General features: G+C 37.6%; 1 protein-coding gene across 1 annotated transcript in view; it reads left to right on the top strand.

The window, feature by feature from the left end:
• The window catches only part of PLCL2 (phospholipase C like 2), a 109010-nt gene extending 90468 nt beyond the window's left edge, over positions 1-18542 (top strand). Inside the window, exons 6-7 of the mRNA XM_074861441.1 lie at positions 7798-7907; positions 17273-18542. Coding sequence (XP_074717542.1) covers positions 7798-7907; positions 17273-17452 — 290 coding nt within the window. The 3' untranslated portion in view covers positions 17453-18542. The remainder of the gene's footprint in view (positions 1-7797; positions 7908-17272) is intronic.
• Positions 18543-18820: the final 278 nt, after the last annotated feature.

The raw sequence follows: 18820 nt of genomic DNA, 5'->3' as shown, positions 1-18820 counted from the left end.
TTATAATCAGGGTGGTTGAAAGACAAATTTTGTAATATATGTTATTAGCTAAAGTGCTGAAAAGTTGAACAGACTTTCAGATACACATTCTCCTTCATATTTTAAACAGTAGCAACTAACAATAACAATTACAGGTTGGGGAAATGGCTCTGGGTTTAACTAATTGTGTTAATCAGGCAATTTGAAAGAAAAAGTTACCCAACTTCTCTGGAGCAGAAAGTGATATTAAAGAAAGGAGAAGTTTTTCTCCTTGATCCTGTGGAAGTGAAAGAGATAATAATTACTATTGCCAATGAAACAACATGGGCTAGGCAGGATCTGAAGACTGGGAGAAATTATAATGTGCCATAAATCAATGTGTTTATTAAATCTGCTTTCTAGCATGCAATAAAATCAGAATCTTTTTTCCTTAGACTTTCATTGATCTCTCTTGAGGATCAAGGCTGATAAATAAAAGATGGAAACAGCAGTATGTGGAAAAAATCCTCTCCCTTGTAATTCTGTGTTTCTGCCCTTTATTGACATCATTAATTCATTCTCCTACATGGTAATGCCTTAAATTCACCCACATTCAGAAATGTAGTCTGTCTTCATGGAGTAGTGTCCTAACGGATGAAAGTTTTCCCTGCATTGGGGGCGGATACCAAGAGTTGTCTTTTCAGAGCAAATGTTTTAATATGTGAAGTCCTGGTTTTCTGTGTATTTTGTAGGACTGCTGTTTTGGAGGTATACAGAAAGTGTTGGTGTGTGTGTTTTATGTGTTTCATAGCTTGATATGCATTTTGTTGACTTTGGTGTCTAGGTGGTTAATGTCACATAGGAGTGTTCTTGAAAGTGTTTGAGGAAGGTGGAGCTGGTTACCCAACTCCTGGAAGTAACCGAGTTTTAATTAAATCAAGTTCAGATGTCACAGATGTCCTCTTTGTAACTTCATAACAGCAAAAGCTTGGTGCTGCAGCTATTTGAATCTCTTCTGGCAGTGGTTCCTTAAGAAGTTGGTGACCATTTTATGTAATAAGTGGTCCCCCAGCATTAAAGAAAGTGTCTTACATTGAAAGCTGAGTTACTGTGATTGCGTGTGGAACTGAATGAGTCTGGATTGGAAGACTAAATACTAATTTAGTCCTTGCAGAGAGGATGGCTTTCGACTGGCTGTGATGCCATTGTCGTTTCGGATAAGAAGGTTATCTCAGGCATAGAATTTGGCTTTGTTACTTTTAAAGAATAAAAAGGCAGCAGGCACCAAAATGTATTTTTAACCATCTAAGTAGAAGCTGTCCGTGGCTGGCTGTGTCTGGGAAACATTTCCACTTACTATGTAGATACTCCACATTGCCAAAGAAGTTGAAAAAATTAAATACTGAACTAATGTAGCTAATGTATTATTTCATCAAGTATTAATCTCAATATTTTGATTGCAAATAATTCAGACCTGACGCTTCTTGAAGCTGAAGCACAGCACATTCAGAATCTGCAAAGAAATTCTGATTCTTTAGTTATGACATAAAATATCTTAGGTGACCTCAGTGGGGAGTAGGTGCTTGGAAGTACTTGAGGATCTAATCCTAGCTCCTGTTAAGACTTGAGTTTTCGCAGTTAGTAGTGATCCTTAGATAATACAGAGGTGCTCTAACTATTAATGTTTTAAGGTTCATTTTAAATCTTTATGTGAAGAGTGTTGTGTAAGCAAAATATGTGATAATTTACAAGTATAGTAACTTCTGTTGCTTCTCGAACATGATTTATTTGTTTTATTGTTGATGTGATCTGGTAGCCAGACTCCTTTCCCAATCACTTTTAAGAGGAAGTGTTTGTGAGGTTGAAATACCTGTTTAAGGAGTATAATCTGAAATAAAATATTAAGAAGCATATTTAATGCTGTAAAAAATCAAAGCCCTGGGTTTCAAATATGTGGCCAAGTGTAGCAGTTGTATGTGCAGATTAAACATTTATGTGGAAATGAGTACTTACAGCTTAAATTATTTCCTAGAATTATTTACTTTCCTATATTACCATTTAACCTACGCAGTGTAGGAAGAAATATTTTAATGTGTAAAGTAATTTCCTGGATTTTTTTTTCTGGAAAATAAGAAATCTGTGTATGCAAATTATTCACAGAAACTTTGTAAGCATTCAAGATGAGTGTACATAGTAATTGAGCTGCAGTATGTGGTAACCTAATCAAGAGCTGTATGGTATTTTCCTTCCATTTTAAAAATATTTAATGTTTATTTCATTTTTGTTACTTATTTATTACTCTTGAAAAGTATTTTGTTTGCTTTTAAGTCAAAGTGCTCTACCAAGAATGAAATAAAATATATTTGGCTTGACTGAAGTCAGGTGCTTACTGCAGTATTATCAGTGTGTATTTTATATAGGTATAGACAAATATTCTTTGCTACCCATTTCATATTAGGCCTACACAGTATATACATTTATTGCCAAAGTTTTACCATTGTGCTATTTCATTGATAAAGTTCTTTGTTAAGAGAAAAAAACGTATACCAGGACGAGCCCACCTGCTGTGCAGTCACGTCTCAGCTAGGTTGTAAATCATGCTCTTGGCAAGAAAGCTTTCATCAAAGAAAACAAATGAGAATGTCAAGTAGAAATTTGGCTTTAGAAATACAGTATAGCTAGTGTTGTGTTCGTTGTTTTGCTAAGGATTCCTTGAAAAATGAGTATCTCAACTCTCAGTTAAAGGAAAGGTGTGAATTTATTTCCTATAAACTGAGGTTGTATGCCAGGCAACTTCTCTTTTCCTCATGCTGCTTAAAGTTGTTGAAAAGGGGGAGAAAAGAATTGTTCATAAATTTTCAGAAGAGCATCTTGAATGGTAGGGTATTCCCAGGAGGCATGAAGAAGTGTTAAAGACATCTAATGGATTCCAGGGTTGAGGGTGAGGGTCTGAGAGAATGAAAAGCTGAGACAATCATGAAATTCAAACTAAACTAATCAACATTCACTGGAGAACGTGATTCGTCACTGAAGGGGATAATAATTACTTGGAAATACAGAAGGATTGCTTATGAGAATGCTTTAAAAAATAATTGTACTGCAGAGGAGAAGGATATGCTGTGAAATCTTTAATTATGATTGAGAAAATTTTTTGGCAGTGTTTTGTTCAGTTTAAAAACTTGCTACTGAATCGTGCTATTGCTATTTTGTTACGTATATTACAGTGTATTTACATGACTTAAAATAGTTGGAGTTAATATATCACTGAAAAGCTGCCCTCTAACATGGAAGACTTGAATCAGATTATGAAAGTTGGAAGTGTTTTTGTTTTGCAATCACTTAGGAAATCATATGACTTCTGTCAGTATCCCTTACTTACTGTGGAGCAGGGGTGACCAGACTTCTTAGTGCAGTTTATGCAAAATAAGTGCCCTAATATTCCACAAGCAGAAACTCAGAAGGGAATCAAGTAATAACGTTTGAAACCTCACCACACTGTCATAAGCAGTGGAGTTTCCACAGTTTAACAAGTTAAAGAAGGGTAAAAACTAGGACCAGACCAGTCAGCCTCACCTCAATCCCTGGGAAGGCGGTGAAGTAAATCCTCTTGGAAACCATTTCCAAATACATGAAGGACAAGAAGGTGACTGGAGAAAGTCAGCATGGATTTACAGAGGGGAAATCAGGCTTAACCAGCCTGACAGCCTTCTACAATGAGGTGACCGCCTTTGATGGAGGAGGGGAAAGCAGTGAGTGCTTTTTATTTTGACTTTACTGAGGCTTTCAACACTGTCTCTCGTAACATCCTCACAGACAAAGTAAGGAAGTAAATAGAGGCCAGGTGAGCGGGCAGTGAGGTGGACTGAAAACCAGCTGACCGGCCAGGCTCAAAGCGTTGTGATCAGCAGCATCAAGTCCACCTAGGGGACAGTGACTAGTGGTGTGCCCCAGGGGTTGATACTGGCACTACTGCTGTTTAAACATTTTCATTTATCACCTGGATGATGGGGCAAAGTGCATCCTCACCAAGTTGGCAGAAGATACGAAACTTGGAGGAGGTTGGAAACAGCAGGTAGTTGTGCTGCTACTCAGAGGGATTTTGACAAGCTGGGTAAGCGGGCTGACGGGAACCCCATGAAAAGGGTTCAGCAAAGGGAAGTGCCGAGTCCCGTAGCTGGAGAGCAATGACCACGTGCACGCCCCAGCGCAGGCTGGAGGCTAAGTGGCTGGAAAGCAGCTTCAGAGAAAAGGACCTGGGTGTCCTGGTGGACAAGAAGTTGCGGCAAGGTCACATCTGCGGTGCTGCATACAGGTCTGGACTCCCAGGTACAAGAGACACACGGGTGTATTGGTGAGGGCCCAGCAAGGGCCACAGAGGTGATTCATGAATGGACTGGAGCATCTTTCACATGAAGAGAGACTGAGAGAGCTGGGACTGTTCAGCCTGGAGCAGAGAAGGCTCAGTGGGGATCTTGGGTGGTCAAACACTGGAAGAGCTTGCCCAGAGAGGTTGTCGAGTCTCCATCCTTTGTTGATACTCAACACTCAACTGGACACAGTCTTGTGCAACCTGCTCTATCTAATCCTGCTTTGAGCAAGGCAGTTGGACTAGACGATCTCCAGAGGCACTTTCCAACCTCAATGCTTCTATGTAAATAAGGATTTTAGTAAAGTTGGTCTATCCGTTCTAAAGAAGTTTTTACAACTGAGCTTTCTGGCTCAAGACAGCAATCAATAATATTTTCATTATAGATAAAAGCATTTGTGCAGTGGGCACAAATTAAAACCCAGGAAATTCCATCTGAACACAAGAAGAGTACATGTCCTATATAATCCTTGTGATCTCTTAGAAACTTGTGGATAATATCCTTTTTAACATCTGCCAATATAAATGGAAAACAAGAGTAACTTGTGGGTTTTGGATTAAGCAGGTTGTATATGCAGAAGTATATTAAGAGTGATAAATCAGGTTAGTATTATGTCTGTTATTGTCCAAGAGCTCTCATGTCATTCAAAATTACTAATGGACTGATCATTCCAGAAGTAATTAAGCCTCATAAAAGTAATTTTCTTATTGTATTTTAAGGAGAATGAGAGCTGAATTTTTACTTGCAAGGAGTTAGAAAATTCCGTGTGTTTATAAAAAAAAGACATTTAACATTCAGTTTTCTTTGCAGGCCTATCTTAAAGGCACTTTTACATGAGTTTATATGGACATATTTTTCATTTAATTAATTTAGCTGTAAATGAAAAGCTCTTTTATCTTTTTTCCTTTCTCTGTTCTAAGAAGTCAGTTTCATTTTGGAATTTAACACTTTTGTTAGTACTTTGCCACTATTAATGCATGAAATATTTCCAAGGCAAAATGCAGGAAAACCAATCAGGGACATAGGGAAATAGAAGGGAAATACCAAGAGACATGTTGTCAACAGTTAAATGTTGTGCTGCATTCATACTCTAAAATTAAGTTGTCTATATATTGTGTAGTATCATTCATTCCCTTCAGCAGATGGGAAAACTGAGACTAAGAGGTACAATAATCCATTTCTATTTATCAGGCAAACTAGTAATAGAAACAGAAATAAAATTCAAATCTACTTGCCCCTGTTTCTATATTTAGACTTAGAGTAGGATAGCTTTAGTTTAGCATGATAATGAGGAGTTGCCCTATCCAGTCCATAGGAGGTGTCATGGATAGGGGGTGATTAGTGCTATTTAAGCAGGAAGCATTTGTTTGCTGAGGGTTTACATGTGTGTGCCCTGGTAGGATGATCTGACTTTGTTTCATTTTCTGGAAAAGGACACTGAGATGTTGCTGCTAACTGCAGGGAACATTTAGCTGGGGTGGAACGGCTTTGGCAGAACAGAAATGTAACATAGCATGAGGGCAAAGAAGGGAGAGAGTCACCACAGAAGGTGGTCAGTGAACCAGAAAAGAGCTCTTCTGGCTAGCAGAATATGTGGTCACCACTGTCTCTGTGTTTGTGAGATACTAGTGACTTTGTATACATAAGAATAGTCTGAAATCTACAAAGCAGCAATTTCACATTGATCATGCAGGCCGTCACCATTATTCTTAATCTCTCTCAGAGTGGCTTCAGTTCAAGGTTATTATCGATCACTAATGCCCGTGGATTTGAAGAGCAATATTTATAAAGGTGGAAATGAGGTACAGAACTCCTAATGTTTAGAAATACAGTCTCAGAATTCATGGTGCAGATCATAAAATCTGTATTTTTATGGTGGTTCTAGAAATGTAATGCTGTAAATGTAGATCTGTGCATAATCTTTCCATGATTGTATTGGGATATTATTTTTTTGGTTGATGTGAACAGGAAATGGATACTTGGAAACAGTGATGGATGAATGAACTTTCATTTCTCACCTGGTTAGAAATCTGTTTTGGGGAAATATAGTATGAATGGTGTACTTGAGGCTGTACTCTAGAGGCAGAGGCAGAGCTGTGAAGAAGTGTTTGAAATAAAAATTATACAGTAGTTTAATTCAGGGAAAATATTTGCCATTTATTTTCCTTGTAGACAAATTTAAAATAGTAAGAAGGGCTAAAAAGAACAATCTTGTCTTTTAAATGAATTTATGAATAATTTTTAAAATATGTGTGTGTGTGTATATATATTTACAGGAGTAAGGTAAGGTAATATACAGTGAAAACATTTAGCCATATTTCTTTCTTGTAATGAGACATGAGTGTGGGGTAGACAGTTTACAAAGAATAGATACTACAGTGTCCTTAAAAGTTAGTCTACTCTAGGATTAACAGCCAATGTAAGTTTGTTTGGTTATTCCATGATAATTAATTACATGTAAATTTTGAAGCATATATACCCACTGGGCCAATAGAAGATCTCAGTCAACGTAGTTAAAATTATCATTTGTAATTAAGTTATAACTTGGTTTTACACTCGTAGGTAAGTCACAACCACTTGCCAACTTTTGTCCTCAAAATACCCTTTATGTTATTATTGATGGAGATCCTGAGAGCACAATTTAATGTATGATTTCCGTAGGAGAGTTGCTGTAAAGCATGTTGGGTTGATGTGTGTACTCATGGAAGGACATTTTACTTCCCCTGTATGAAGAAAAATGTTTCAAATTTATTTTTATATGACTTGTAACAGCAGCATGGAAAGCAAATTATTTTTCTTATATCTGTGCAGTGTGCTGAATTAAAACTAAAGCTCTGGTCACTCAAAAAATCTTTTTGTCAAAAATTTTTGGTTTGGACTTTATCAGATACAGGTTTTGTGGACACAGTAGTTTACATGGGTGTGGTAAAATGTCCTTGGTGGCTCATTTGGCAGTCCTCCTTCACAGTTACTCCTCTTGTCCTCAGGGATATGGTGAGAAGGTTATTTTCTGGGCTGACCCCAGCATATAAGCTGTTAACTGGATAACCATGATGTAAATTTAGTGCATAAAAGAGCAAAGAACAAAATAAATTTGTTGGGATAGAGTACTTAATGAAATTACTGTTTCCATTCTGTAGCAACTCACAGAAAGGTTTCTACATATGGTGCAACAAATTCAGTTCTGCTTAAAGAATATTTTTGTATAGTAAATATTTGCTTGGCTCCATCTTTGTATGGCAGTGACCCAACAGGTACTTCAGTGTGGATTTTGACTTAAGAGACATTTGTGTATATTGGCATGTTGTATAATGTTGTCCATTACTAGATCAGATACATTTGTGCTTGAAGAATAAAATTTCTGAAGCTTTTTCACAGTCCCTTTGCCTTATTAGTTTCAAATCACTATCTCTGTGGTCACAAAAATGCGTTAAAATAGATACTCTATTCCTCTCTCTTTTACTCTCCACAGCGATGGAGTTTCATGAAAACCTGCACAATATAGGAGCAAGAGAAGGCTTAAAAGAAAGAAAACTTCAAAAATCAGTAGAAAGTTTTACGTGGAACATTACGATTTTAAAGGTAATGTGTCTTCCTTTGGTTAGTTACTGTATTTTTCCATTCACAGCTGACATTCTAATATTGTTATTGGTCATTATTCTGTGTCACAGTTCAACTGGATTTATTAACTTCTGGAACCGTATTCAGTTTAGTTCATATAACTTGAACACACAGCAGACTCTCAATGTGAATTTTTCTTTTCTGTTGTTTTGGGGGGTTGTTTAATTTTATTTGTCTGACATTTTCTTCTTAGAACCTTTTAACATTAACAGGATCCACTGTAATCTTGAATACACGGGTGAAACAATGAGTATTGATTTCTGTGAAGTGACTCAGGCTGGGAGGAAGCTATGCTGCTGTTTAAACCCTGCTTTGTGATTTGAAAAGAAGCAAGAGTGTTAAGGTTAATGCAGTTATTGAAAAACAAAAGGGAAGCTGTTGTTACTGCAGTCAGTGATGAATGGTGATTAATGATACATACAAATTATATTAGTAATCCAGACTGGAGTAAGTTGAGTGTATGTGAACTGGAGATTCTCTTTGCATTTTGTTGAGTGCATTTGCTTACGTTTTGACACAACAGTAAGAGATGAAGTATAAAGAAGCTTTTGGCCAGAGACCCTCAGGAAAAGAATGTGGAACAGTTCAGGTTTCTTATCTCTTGTCTTTCATCTCAGCAGAGTATATAAAAATTTATAGAGATAGCAAAACTGCTTCCCTTAATTTATTCCCTTGACACTATCCTTCTAGCCCAAATTATTTGAGTTTTGTGTTTACATCCACTAATTAGTTCTTCTCTCCCACTCAGTCAAATATTTCATCATGACATTAAACTATAAAGTCTGTTTTAATTATAAAGAAAATTATTTTCTCCTACATATTTTCTTATTTTTAGTTCTTATTGAAAATAGAATTCCCTATTGCCGCTTCTTACAGTGAACTACTGCAGAAAAGCAGTTATACACGTGTATTTCTCCAGCTTTCCACCTTGGTTTCAACTGTTAAGTTTTTCACAGTGTCGCTAGCTGCTCTGGTCCCCCCTGTGCTATACTGCACAAATCCAGTGCAGAGGAGAGTCAAAAAGAGGTGGAATTTGCTACAGTGTGTACAGTTAATGCATTCTAAAAGTATGCGTGCAGGTTCTGCTTATAGGTAAAAGGACCAGACTGTCACTTCACCTTTATTAGAGTTTCCTGAAGACAGTGTATGGGATGTGTCAAGTACCATTCCTGTGCCTCCTAGGGGATAGAGAGGAGGGGAGTCAGTTCAGTGGATTTGGGCAAATGTCAAAGAAATAAATTTGTATCCCTTCTTTACTTTTTTGTCAAAGGTATCAGATATTAGTTTGGATAGGCGAATCTGTTTTAATGCTGCCTGAAACAGCAGTATCTTTGCTTCATCTCTGCTTTCCATTCAGAATGTAAGGGTTGGCGAGGGGGGAGGGTTGCAGTTGATGAGGGACTGAAATGTGAAGTCGTGGTTTCTGTGTAAGCCAGGAATCAGCGAATCCACGTGGTAGATCTAGCTCTTCAGAGCACTGAAGAGCTTTTGTGCATATCCTTAGGATTAACCTAATTACTAAGTGAGAAGGCCTTCCTTTTGAAGAGATTATTGGGAGAATCTCTTCAACGTTGACTTGGTTTTTTTCTACTCGCAGGTTAAGGTGCTTTCTGTAGGAAGGCACCATTTGTCCCTTAACTAATGCTTTATCAAAAAAAACTGGTGAGGTGTTTAATCAGGCTGTGGTTGAAACTTTAACAGGAGGTGCTACAGAAAGTTCTGCTTTGTTGTTACATCTTAAAAGTTATTTACAAGTATTACAGTTCACATAGGCATCTATTCAGTGCTGTTACTCAAATTTAGGAAGAAAATTAGAGGTTGTGATTGGTTTGAAGTAATACATTGGTTTTTTTCACTCCAAACTCTTAACTATAGGCTGTAATCATAACTTCTCTTGTGTTTCATAATTAAATAGAAAAGTTTATCAGTTTCTAAGACACTCTTCCTGTCTGGAGAAAAAGACCTGCGATCATAATTTTGATCTAATACTGTGTTTTTTCATTTCCATTTTTTCAGCTCTCTAAAAAATATGTGAGGGCAGGAATGGAAAGTGAATGCTCATATCCTTTAGAGTAAAAATTGATCAGGAGAGTGATAATCTGAGCCACTTTAAGAAGAATTTCTTTTTTCTCTTGAAATCCCTTCCTACATCAAATTAATTTCCCTCTTGAACAGCACAAAAATAAAATCCTGTCTATTCAGTGGCCCCAAATTTTGCTGTTCAACAAGTTGACCAACCAACACACTTAAGGCAGTGCCATGCTTAGATGGATACAACTTTTTATTCTTCTTGTATTGAGGACCAGTATTTTACATGGTGTCTTGACTATGATTTAGGAATTGCTGTGTGGCTCTGAACAGCATTACTAAATAATTCTGTATGAACACCATGCTCAGCATCCTCACAGAGGAATCACAGAATGCTCACATGGTGTGGCTGATGTATTTTCCAAATCAATTAAGCTGCATTTTACCCTCAAGGTACATATTGATCTTTTTTTTTCTATTGGGACATTTTGACTACAGTTGATGCAATGGAAAATTTGATAAAATAACAAAATGGACAACTTAAGTCTAGGGGAACTCTTTGTTTAGAACATCGGGCATAGCTATTAAATATCTATATGTATGTGTGTGTGCATGCATGCGTTGCAATTACTATTTTAAAAGATTTTATTTTTCCTAATTTGAAGACATGTGGCCAAATTTATTATTGGTATAGTATGTTTGAATTCAGCTGAAATATCTATCCAATTGATGTATGTGTGTATGTACACATTCACATTCTTATGCACCCTATATATGCATACTCATTTAACTTCAAAAACACATATATGCACACTCATTTAACTTCAGAACATCACTTAGAGTAATTTTAGTTTGCTTTAGTGAAATTTGTTGCCTGAGAGATTTAGAGATTGTACAGTGTTAGAATATTCCTCTTTCAAATAGGCTGTTTGCAAGATCATTTGCTAGTAATTTATTTATTGTTATTACTCCGATTTAATAGCACTCATATTCTCTAAACATAGATAATAATATTTCCTGCCAGAAAGAGTGCACGGTTGAAGAAAGGAAGTAAGTGCTGTTGCAGCAGACTCCTACAAGCAACCTAATGTAAAAATTTAGACTTTTCTGACATAACAAAACATTGGAAAAAACCTCTATAGGCTCAGAGTTTGAGATGCCCATAGGAAGAGCATAACAGCATATTTAAATTAGTCTTTGCAACAGAGAGAGGTGTTCTAAACACATAGGGAGAGTTCAGTGGAAGTACTCAGAATGAAGGTGGGACTCCTAAGTCCAGCGTTTGTTAGATGCTTCTTGGGCTATGAGTTTTTAGACATGTCATGTTAGACATCACGAACTACTTTCTCTTGAAAGAAATCCCAAGGCATTCAGTTCATGGCATCTGTTTTCTCTGTAATGACATTGGTTCTGCACCTACATTATTTTTATAAATATATTTATAAATGGAACATTCAGTGCCCTTACAGGGGTACAACTTCTTAGGGTTTTTTTTAAGTAATCTGAATTTTATGGATCAAATCTACCAAGAGAATTCAGGCACCACTGTTGTCACCATGGGGCATTCGTAAAACCTCTAATAGCTGCTGCCTAGTCCTCTGGGTACTCAGAAAACCTCCAACATCCCAGTTCAGTTTAAATATCTAAAACTACTTGTCTCTTGATGTTGCTGGACTGATGGGATTTTGTCTCCTAATTAAACCCATATTTAGAAGTCAGGAAGTTAAGTGCTTTGTCTCTTAATTCTGTAAAGGCCCTCAGAGCATGTCAGCTAGGCATGGAGCACTACAGTATGTCCCGTTGTACCTAGCAGCCACTGCTCAGAGAAACACTTTGAGAAATGGATACTGGCTTCTTGCTTCTCTTGATAATGAGCTTTGGGTCCCAGAAGCTGAGCTAAAGCCCGGTTGTTACTGATACACTTTCTTGGGATTTTTGGGGGGAAAGGGTTCTCATGCAGTTATTTCAAATGTCATGTCCACAGTTTTACTTTCATGTTCTCACTGAAGAACCTGTTAACCAAAAATCATGAGTAAATACATACCAGATTATGAAGGTAGCTGTGCTGAGACATTCTAGTTGATGCTATATCCAGTTGACTCTGAAATGATTTTTCATAGGTATGAGAACTGATAGACCATTTTGGTTTCGTTTTTAATTACCTTTCAAGAGCTATGATTTAAAAACACTGCCTCTTGCTGAAAGCTTCAAAACAAACAGAAGATTTTTTATATTGATTTTAAAAAAAACAGAGTAGTTGACACAGGCATATCGGGATGGAGAGGTACAGTGGATGTTGAATTGGGCTTCCACATTAATTCACATCTTTTATTGTTGTTGTTATTAAAAGCTTATGAATGAATATCAGTTTTGTTCTTTGATGTTCTTTGAGGTCTTTTTCAAGTCTGCCTCCAAGACAGCTTGGTGCTTGATTCTTTTTCTGAAGCTTGTAAGCATCAACATGTGAAGTAGGTATTAAAGCTACACGGTACTCAGTTCTGTTAGTGAATTTTAACCGCGGTGAAGAAAAGGGAGCAGCGATTGCCATCTGCTGCTGTGAGGACAGTGCTATCGCAGTGCTCTGCATTTGTGATGTGCAAGGCTGTATTGGTCCTGTTCCCACTTGGGAGTTATCACAAACTGCCTGTTAACCACAGTGCTGGGAGTAAATTCGGATTTTGTGGTGTGTTTGCCAGACAACACTAAGGAGTAAATTCATTTACATTTTGAGTTATCTGAGGTGAAAGCCTGGCAAAAGCGGCTCTACCATACAGTGAGGAACATATGGGTTTTGTTCTGCAACTGCTCCAGATTCCAGCATTGAGTTGTCCCTGCAGACCAGCTTTGTTTCTTTGAATGTAGTTTTTTTTGTACTTCCTTGTGATGAATCTGCTTGACTAAGGTTTGAGCCATTGGTGGGTTTCTTGTATTGGCTTTACAATATGCATTTTATCACAGTAAGTAGCCTACAGCTATTTGGGACTGGTCAGAAGGTGAAAGACCTCCGAGTAGTCCATGGATCTGAGAAATTCCTGTGTTCCAGCTTGTAGTCAGCTGACTGTGCTATTAACTTACTTTTAAAATCAATGGCACCTACTGGGAAAACCAGGATCTTACATAGCTATAGAATGCATAGAACATAAGGAATTGAAGCTGAAACTTGAGAGCCCTTCAACAAGAGACATTTGATATATAATTGGAAGGAAGGTCTTTGAGTTCTTTTAATTGAGTGTGTGGAGGCAATTTTTTCAGATCTGAATGACTTTTTCACTTTTCTACCTTTCAGATGCCTTGTATTACTGTTCAACAGTGTGCACAGTTACTACAACTTGAATTTTTAAGATGCATACTGCTTGTTTTTCCCAGCATATGGCTTGATGATGGTACATCAACAGAGCTAGGCTCTTTACATCAATTGTGCAGACCTGTCTCACTTGAGCTTGTGCCATATTTGGTAGCAGTGGTTGGCTCTTGTTTTATCTTTGGATCAAGACATGCCAGCAGATAATGACAACACAGTCGGTTTCACAGACGTTTTTCTGAGTCCAGTGGCATTCAGAAATCAATGGCTTCATTCTAACTGTTGAAGAGAGTAATGCACACAGATTCATTTTTCTATTTCACCCTGGTCTAAATTAGATCCCACTTGCCTGAATGTGTTTAGTGTGAACCCCTCTTGTCTGCAATAATCCAGCCCCTTATCCTAGATCCTCTCTTGGCTACAAAGTTCATCTTCCCTTATCCATCTTGTCCAGACACTCCCAGTTCCCTGCGGATAATCCAGCCATACCCGCTTCCTCCTTCCCCTCTTTCCTCCATCCAGTATTCTATTCCCATTTGGTGCCTAATTTTCTCTTCTGGCAGTTTTTCCCATTGCTTTACAGTTCCTTTGCCCCTTCTTCGCCTCCTTTAGAGATCCTTCCTGATGAATCTTAATTTTAGTTTTATCATCACCTTACCTGATTTCATTGTATTCTACAGTCTTCTCCCTGCTCTGCATTTTTTTTTTGTTTTTTCTCTCTCACCAGCTTTTGGTCTCATTACCAAGCTGTCTCTCACTCATTTTGGGTTGTTAGGCCTTCTACTTGTCTATCATTTTCAGGCTTCTTTCAACACGGTGGATTTTGTCAATCTGTTTTCTCTCTGTATTTGTCGTGGTTTAAACCTGGCCAGCAGCCAAACACCATGCAGCCGCTCATTCTTGGGGGCTGGGGAAGTGAACTGAATGGGTAAAGGGAGACTCGTAGGTTGACATAAAAACAGTTTAAAAATTGAAATAAAATAAAACAATAATAGAAAGTACAAACAGGTAATGCACAATGCGATTACTCACCACCCGCAGACTGATACCCAGCCCGTTCCCAGCTAGCAATCCTGAAACCCGAGATACCGCAATTGCAATCCTGGAAGCAAGAGAGAAGCTTCTCCTTCCTGGCTGACCCTCATTTATATAGTGATCATGCCGTTACATGATATGGAATATTTCACTGGCCAGTTTGGGTCCGGTGCTCTGGCTCTGCTCCTTCCCAGCTTCTTGTATACCTGCACACGGAGAGGACATGGGGAATTGGAAAGTCCTTGATCTCTTAGCAACAACTGAAAACATCAGTGTATTATCAACATTCTTCTCATACCAAATCCCATATTGAATCCAAAACACATCACTATTCTAGCTACTAAGAAGAAAAATTAACTCTATTCCAGCTGAAACCAGGACAGTATTCCAATCCCAAATGTTGCCTCAATCTTTCCCTTTCTCCTCTCACCTGTCTGATCCAAATTCAGTGTTGTCGTACTGTGTTTGTTTTTCACAATCACAGTTTTCACAAATCTCCTTTTTCGGTAAGATCTAGTCTCTACTTTGTATAGTACAGTCCAACTTCCCTTTGTGCAGTCCTAGACTTCTTGCCAGGTCAGTCCCAGAGATTGCTCTTGCCCCCTCCTTTTCTCCATCTTCCTCCTCACCAGAGTCCCTGTCCCAGGCTCGCTCTTCCCCTCCTCCTGTCTGGCTTTTGGACAGCCTGCACTGGTGACCAAATGTTGGTGGTAGGACAATTTGGAGAAGCCATACAGGAAAAACCCGGCTTTTTCTTCTAACACATACTCATTATTGTGTGGGAATGGAATATGCATTGTCTTGCCACATTGCTGGAGCTGTCAAGAGATGAAGAATGATCGAGAATGAAATCCTGAGTGATTGTACTAACCACGTTCAAAATCTGATTTTTGTTTATTAAAAGCTCATAGCTTGGATCCACTGGTCTGGGTCCCTGAAGTCATTTGAATTACAAGTCCCTACCCCAAGTGGGAGTGGGGAGGGAAGGATGGAAGATTGTTAAAAAAGTTCTGGCAGCATTCTCCTGTCTTTATTCTCAGAACTGAATGAACCATATGGATGAGGTTAAAGAATAATATTAAACAGTAATAATAATAAAATCTGCCAATGGCAAAAATCCTGCATAGAAAGTATCAGCTTAAGTAGTTAAAGTTTGGCAAGTATATAAGCAGCTGAAAGCAGTTTTTTTTAAATGAGAAGTTTTGGGCAACCTTATTAATAGACTGTTGCTAGCAGCTTTGCCTATAATAAACAACTTGATTAAAGTTCCAGAACTATATTCTACTAATCCATGTAAAATGGAACTTGGGCTAGAAACAGATGCACTCCAGATATGACTCATTTAGTCTGCTGGAGTGTTTTAAATTAGCTTTTAGTTGTTTGTCAGTTTGGAAAAAAGTATGTGATTTAACAAAAAAAAAGTAGCCCTGGTTTTCTTTAGAAGAAAATACTACTGAAGCTTTTGCTGTGATTGGTGAACTTCTAGTTTTTTTTCCTGTCTGGTAATCAGAAAAAAACACTTTGGCTATTATAGTCTTGGATAAGGGGAAGGGAGGTATAATTTCTTTGAAGAAAGCAATATTTGTTTTCAATTTGTGTGCCTCAAATGCGTAATTCTGCTTACTTCATGGCATAGTATTTATGTTCTGTGTTGCTAAAGAAGTAAGGCTGAAGTATCACACCATGAGTGCACACATGTTTTTGTCTGACTGCTGTTCTCCTTCTTTATTTTTTAAATCAAAAAGTAAAATTGGAGTTCAACCTTATTTGCAGAGGAGGAGAGGCAACATGTCTGTTATGTCTCTAGAAGAGACATTAGCATCTCTTCAGAAGAAGTGTTTGTTAGGAGCCAGAATTTACACAGGACAGACATAAGTACCCCAATTACGGGAAAAAGTGCAGTCAGTGTTTATACCTTATTAGACATTATAGCAACTGACAGTCTCAAGGAACTACAGTACATGGGGTTTTTGTTTGTTTGTGTGTGTGTGTTTTTCTCCCCTTCAGTTGGAAATGACACTGTTTAAGATCTGGTATTTTTGAAGCATCATTTGCTGTAAGCTGTGGGGCAGTTCTCCTTTGGGAGTGCAGGCACAGTGGAAACACTTTGGCCCTTGCAGACTTTCTGCATGTGTTTGTGAACTTTCCTGCGTCCACCGGTAAGGCAAGCGTGCTCACCATGCTGCAGCCTTACCCATTCCCTGCATGTGGGCAGGGTAGGCAGGTAACAGCTGTGGGAAAGGCAGTCCATAGTCTGCTAACCGGACCTGTTGCTGGGAGAAGGCTTTAATCAATACAAAGAAATGGAGTAGCTAATACTGCAGGACAGAGCCAAATCACCTGAGTCTGGGACAGTTTCTCTTACAGCTTTACTTAATTACTATGAAGAGTAAGACTGCAAGTAAAGGGGGACAGTGATAGCACTGAATGCCAACCCTGTGAAGTCTTTGTCATCACTGTCCTTTTTTACATGTTGCTTGCCAACCTGTGTTTTCATGTTTCATGCTTTGACAAACGTTGATCCTTTACCATGCTACTATTGAATGAATCACATTGCTAGGAAAAAAAATCTCTAAGAACCAAAAAAAGAAAACAGTTTAACGGCTTCCTGGAGTATTAAAATCACCCTGCGCAATTTTCTCTATGCAGAAACATTTATAGTCCCCATGGATTAAAAATACAGCACAGATCACTTTCCTGAAAACTGTTAGGTAGGAATAATCCCTATCATCCCTATCCCTTTGTTTATGCAACTGGTTGGCTACAGAGAAAGCAAAGATCTTGGTTCCTACGTCAAATAATCCAATTTTGAATTTTGTTTGGGGTTTAGGGGCTTTTTTTGTTTGTTTGTTGTTTGTTGAGCAGGGCAACTGTATCATTAATCTGAAACAAACAGAAGAGGAAAGAAGAAAGAGAATCCTATTATCCCTTGTGTATTCCAACTGCATTTTTATTCTTACAGGGACAAGCTGATCTTCTCAAATATGCTAAAAATGAAGCACTGGAGAATCTGAAACAAATACATTATGCCACTCTTTCATGTGGACTCAATAAGCCAGGCACTGAAAATGCAGAAATCTCAAAGCCCCGTCGAAGTCTGGAGGTCATACCTGAAAAAGCAGGTGATGAAAATGGAGAATGAGAGAACACTCTTCTCGTAATTATGGAGTTTATAACTCTGTGACCAATTGTAGCTGCATAGGACATTTGCTTTGCACTTACTGTTGGAAAATATTTGGAATTTTCAAAGCACAACTGGAGAAGCTAATTACAATCTATTGAAACTGTGAATGTACGTAGCAGCTCTACTTGTGAAGGCAATGATATTGTGTAACATGGAAATCACATTATTGGCCAAAATATAGTATATATGTAAAAGATACTGTAATTCAGTAGTAGCGTGCTGAAAAGTTCATTATAGTGCCATAGGGAAATGAACATTTTTTAAATGAGCTGTAACTAGAGGGAAATCAGTTGACAGAATTTGACAAGATGCCTTGATTTTCAAATGAATTTGATGCACAGGTCCTTTATTTCTTTGCACAATTTGTTAATTGTGCTAGTGAGTTGAATTATTCTTTTGAAAATCAGGTCCCAAAAAGTAGAATCCACATGTTTCACATTATATGTAATTCAGCCGCTCAGATATTTGGATTTGAAGTGGTATTGATTTTATTGTTGAGCCATAAATTAAAATGAGAATGTAATTAGACAGTGATCGCTGACTTCAGTGCACTATAGGAGAGCCATTATGTGAAAGGAAAATGTGCAATCAATCTGATAGCCTATGTCAGAAGAAGATACATACCTATTTTGCCTAAGATCTTCTGCAAATGTGTGTAGATAATGTGACCAAACTGCAAGGAAAATGTTGTAAATAGTTTTTCATTCTGTGAAGTGAAGTGCTCATATTAAAGAGTTTTATGAGATTGCTCCCAGACAAGTAAAGCTTTTAACTAAATTTTAACTTTTTTATTTTTCAAATATTTTCTTCCTTACAGAATAGGTGATATCTCAATAAGCAGGTTTGTCAAAAAAAAAAAAAAAAAAAAAATTTGCTGTTCTGGTTCTGTTTTGGTTTTCTGACAACAGTAGGTAAAGGTATTATAGCTGATATGCTCATTGTAAAATGACTATACCAACCTAGAGTGTTCTCTTACTGTTTCTGATTTAACAATAAAATGGACTACATAATTACAAAAGCTAATAAATTTGAAGAAAAACAATCAAAATCCTACAGAGATCAAAATGCAGTGTTTGTTCAGTTGTGGGGAAAAAGGGGACTATGGTGATGTCTGTTGAGAAGTATTGTTTTAATTAGAGGTCTGCAAGGCATGCGTGCTACACTGATTTTTATTTTTTTAACCAATTCAAGATGCTGTTTCTGCATTCAGATTGTAATGAACATCTACATACATATAAGATCCTCTACAAGTCAGTGAAGCTCTGACCAGGAACATCAGTGTACTTGCACTTAATCTGAGTTATTAGGGACTTAAATTTATTTTCT

Source organism: Strix uralensis, chromosome 1 (genome assembly GCF_047716275.1).
Source record: "Strix uralensis isolate ZFMK-TIS-50842 chromosome 1, bStrUra1, whole genome shotgun sequence".
Lineage (NCBI taxonomy): Eukaryota > Metazoa > Chordata > Aves > Strigiformes > Strigidae > Strix > Strix uralensis.
The sequence above is the reverse complement of the archived record's forward strand: the minus strand, read 5'-3'. Positions and strand labels throughout refer to the sequence as shown.